The 4,362-nt window shown below is 51.4% G+C and overlaps 1 protein-coding gene across 1 annotated transcript; it reads left to right on the top strand.

Annotated features, from left to right (window-relative positions):
* The first annotated feature begins 1,472 nt into the window (after nt 1-1,472).
* On the top strand, nt 1,473-2,420 carry LOC111206148. The gene has a single exon (XM_022702519.2). It carries the CDS (start codon nt 1,473-1,475, stop codon nt 2,418-2,420), a length of 948 nt encoding a protein of 315 aa, XP_022558240.2.
* Nucleotides 2,421-4,362: the final 1,942 nt, after the last annotated feature.

Here is a 4,362-nt window from a genome sequence, read left to right as displayed (position 1 = left end):
GGGATCGACACTTGGAGACTTAGAGAATAGAGCTAGACGGCTAAAATTAGGGTTCTTACTCAAATCATTGTAATCCTAGTTTGTCTACTCAATAAAACGTCTCTTCAAGTTATTATCTCTACTGTATCTCTCGAAATTAATACAAATACTAGCCTTGTCCATCGTTTCGTGGTACTCACAAAGATCCTACACAAAAATCCCCTAACAGTTTGGCGCTAGAAGGAGGGGAGTAATCTAAACTACGTGATAATGGCGGTGGACGAGCATGACGAGCTACCTGAAGCTACCCAGAGAGAAGCCGAACTCCAAAGTCAAATCGACGATCTGCAAGGTCAAGTAACCGGGTTGCATAGAACTTGGGAAGAGACCAATCCCGAGCTTTCCTCGGAGTTCCAGATCCTGAAGGAAAAACTCAACGAACACTCCAAGTAACTGGAGCAGAGCACCGAGAAGCTCAGCCAGCTCGAATCGGAGAATCTTACCCTTCGAGACGAGAACCAAGCCCTTAAAGCGGCAAACAACAAGAAGCGTCGATTCCGGACTTAGATTCGCCTTATGCCGACTCTGGAAACACCCAACTCCAGGATAGGCGCAAACCTCCCAACTACGGCGCCAGGAGGAGACGCATCTACGCGAGAAAAGGCCAAGGATGCTCAGACCTACGACGTGGAGGACAGCGACTCGGAGCCTGAGCCTGATAAGGAAGCATCAGACGGAGCAGTGAGAACGGAGTCTCCCATGATCGCTCACCTTCACCAGATGTTCTCCGATAGGCTCGACGCCATGCAATCCATGGTAGAGAGACTCTCGGGGGTAGCTCCCCCCCATCCGGAAGACCACCCCCGACTCCTACGCTGATACCCCCTTCACGGATGAGATCACCTTGATCGAGATGCCCAAGAAGTTCTCTTTCCCCAGCATAAAGGCGTACGACGGCACCACAGATCCGAACGACCACATCACCCAATACAGACAAAGGATACTCGCCGTAGCACTCCCAAAGGGGTCACCCTGACCGGACCCGCTCGGCAGTGGTATATCAACTTACCCTCCAGATCCATAGCCTCCTTCACAAATTCGTGGAGCAATTCGCCAGCAGCAGGTACATGGAGAAAACCTCCGACAGCCTCTACGAAATCTTCCAGCACCGCGCGAACCCCTGCGAGGCTACATAGCCCGCTTCAATCAAGAGATGGTGGCTATCCCCGAATGCAGTATCCCCACTGCTATCTCTGCTTTCAAGAGAGGTCTGCTCCCCGACGGAGATCTCTACAAGGAGCTGACCAAGTATCAGTGTCAAATGGGAGGAAGACGTCGCCAGCCGTGCCTAGGCACAACAAAAGCAAGATCCCAAGACGATCAGACTAGACCGAACCGAGCGAGACGAGAAACCCTCTCAAATACCAGCTAGGGACTCCGGGAATCGAAACCGAGGCAGGTACCAGAACCGCCCGAGCGAGAAGGCAGAAAGGATGGCAGTGTCCACGTGGCCAGACATCTCTCACCTCTCCGTCTCAAGGCCGGAGCTGATCAATGTTCTAAGGCAGATGGGCCAGCAGGTCAAGTGGCCTCAGAATATGAAAGCCCTCGACTCTTTCCGGAACCCTGGCTTCTGGTGCGACTTTCATCGAGACCACGGTCACAAAACGGAGGACTGCGTCGCACTAAAGATCGAGGTCAACGAGCTGCTTAGGAAAGGGCGCCTCAGGGAGTTCCTTTCCGAAAAGGCCAAGAGCCATCTAAGCAAGGAGAAAACGGGTAAGCCCACTGAAGCTGCTCCCGTCTCACCACCGCGACAGGACCGAGTGATCCATGTCATTTCGGGCGGTTCAGAAATTAGCGGCATAAGCCATGCAGCTGCAAAGAAAAGCACTCGGACCGCCAAGCACGGCCTAGAGGCAGCCAAGCCAAAACACCTGCTCCTAGGAATGGACGAGATAAGCTTCACGGCCAAGGAGCAGGGGAAAGTCCTCACTCCTCATCATGACGCCCTGGTTATCTCGCTCATTATAGCGAACTGCCTGGAAAAAAGGATATTGGTAGATAATGGAAGCTCCGGGAACATCATCTTCCAGGCCGCATACAAGGACCAAGGGCTGGAGGAAGGCGCTCTAACTCAGAGGGTAACCCCGCTTATAGGGTTCAGCGGGGAAGTCAAACAAACCGCCGGGGAGATAACCCTCCCCGTATACGCCGAAGGAATCAACATGTCAACCAAGTTCCTCGTGGTTGACTCCGACTCGTCTTACAACATGATTCTAGGATTGCCCTGGATTCACGGAATGGGGGCCATCCCCTGGACTCTTGACCAAATGGTGAAATTTCCTACATCCTGGGACATAAAGGCGATCAGAGGAGATCAGGAATATTCTCGTTCCTGCTATCAGACCAATATGAAAGGAAAGACCAAGGTCTTATAGCAGTTACAGAGCAAACCTCCGGCTCGTCACACCGAGGAACCGGAGGTAGAGGAAATGGACGAGGTGCCATTAACCGAAGGAGATCAGGCCCGACATCTCAAGATCGGCTCGAAGCAAACCGAAGGATTGAGAAGAAGACTGATAGACTTCCTCAGGTCTAACTCCGACTGCTTCGCTTGGTACCACGAAGATATGCCTGGGATCGATCCAGAGATCATCATGCACAAGCTGCAGGTGGACCCCCTAAATCAACCTGTCAGACAAAAGAGACAGAAGTTTTCCCCCGAGAGAGACGCGATCATCAACGACGAAGTCAAGAGCCTGCTCGGCGCGGGGTTCATTCGCGAGGTGCAGTACCCAGAGTAGCTAGCCAACGTCGTCGTGGTCCAGAAAAAGAATGGGAAGTGGAGAGTCTGCATCGATTTCATGGACTTCAACAAGTCATGTCCAAAGGACCCCTTCCCGCTACCTCGTATCGACAAGCTGGTGGACGCCACCGCGGGGCACCAACTGATGAGCTTCATGGACGCGTTCTCTGGCTACAATCAGATACTTATGCATCCGGAAGACCAGGAGAAAACATCCTTCATGACGTCCAGAGGGATCTACTGCTACAAGGTCGTGCCCTTCGGCTTAAAGAACGCAGGATCGACCTATCAACGGCTGGTCAACATGATGTTCGCGGACCAAATCGGAAGAACCATGTATGTCTACATCGATGACATGCTGGTCAAATCCCTGGAAGCCGAAGATCACATATCTCACCTGCAGCAAGCCTTCTCCACCCTCAGGAAATATAACATGAAGGTCAACCCAGCTAAATGCTCATTTGGGGTCAGTTCTGGCAAGTTCCTCGGGTACATCGTAACCCACCGGGGCATCGAGGCTAACCCAGAGCAAATCAGGGCCATTCATTCAATCCATTCCCCGAAGAACGTCAAGGAGGTTTAAAAGCAAACGGGAAGGATGGCAGCCTTGAGCAGGTTCATCTCCAGACTCTCTGACAAATCTCACGCCTTTTTCGGAACTCTCAAGAATCCGAAGGATTTCCAGTGGACGGGAGAATGCGAATCCGCTCTCCAAGAGCTAATACATATCTCACCACTCCTCCTCTCCTGTCCAAGCCACTACTAGGTGAAGTCCTGCTGCTATATCTAGCGGTCTCCACACACGTCGTGAGCGCCGTCTTAGTTCGCGAGGAGAAAAACAAGCAGCTACCAATCTATTACGTAAGCAAGGCTCTCCTAGACGCGGAGACCCGCTATAGCCACCTAGAAAAGCTGGCCTTACCCCTGATTGTCGCCGCTCGCAAGCTCCGACCTTACTTCCAGGCTCATCCAATCGTGGTTGTTACCTCCTTCCCTGTAAAGTTGGTCCTCCATAAACCAGAAGTCTCTGGACGCCTAGCCAAATGGCCCGTGGAACTAGGGGAGTACGATGTAATATTTCGACCCGCCACGTCTATAAAGTCACAGGTCCTAGCAGACTTCGTGGCTGAATTCGCCCATGCCTTGCTCCCAGCTCTGGAGCAGGAGGTACGCCTCCGAGGTGAAAGTAAGGAAGAGGGAGAATGGATCCTACACATTGATGGATCCAGCAAAATCAGAGGAGCTGGAGTAGGGATTGTGTGATAACCCGCCCTTCGGGATAAAAATGGTCGAGACAGAAGATTGGTCGAGCATCAACTTGGTGGTCGAATCGCGGGCGATAAAGATTGATCGGGAAATTTCGAAGAACGAAGTGGTCGAAGAATTGATCGTGAGTGAAATATGAGTCAAATAGGATGCTCGACCATAGTTAGAAGATGTCTTAGATTGATCAGATAGACGTTTTGGAGGCATGATATTTTTGGAAGCACGATGTTTTAAAAGCACGACGCTTCCATATCAGAATTCATATGGAATTTATTAAAAATATTCAGAAAATCAGAACGTGAACGGAA

This window comes from Brassica napus, chromosome C5 (assembly GCF_020379485.1).
Source record: "Brassica napus cultivar Da-Ae chromosome C5, Da-Ae, whole genome shotgun sequence".
Classification (NCBI taxonomy): Eukaryota; Viridiplantae; Streptophyta; class Magnoliopsida; order Brassicales; family Brassicaceae; genus Brassica; species Brassica napus.
The sequence above is the reverse complement of the archived record's forward strand: the minus strand, read 5'-3'. Positions and strand labels throughout refer to the sequence as shown.

What these genes read in the sequence shown, in the direction of transcription:
- LOC111206148 (XM_022702519.2), top strand. Translation starts at nt 1,473, where the DNA reads ATGGCAGTGTCCACGTGGCCAGACATCTCTCACCTCTCCGTCTCAAGG.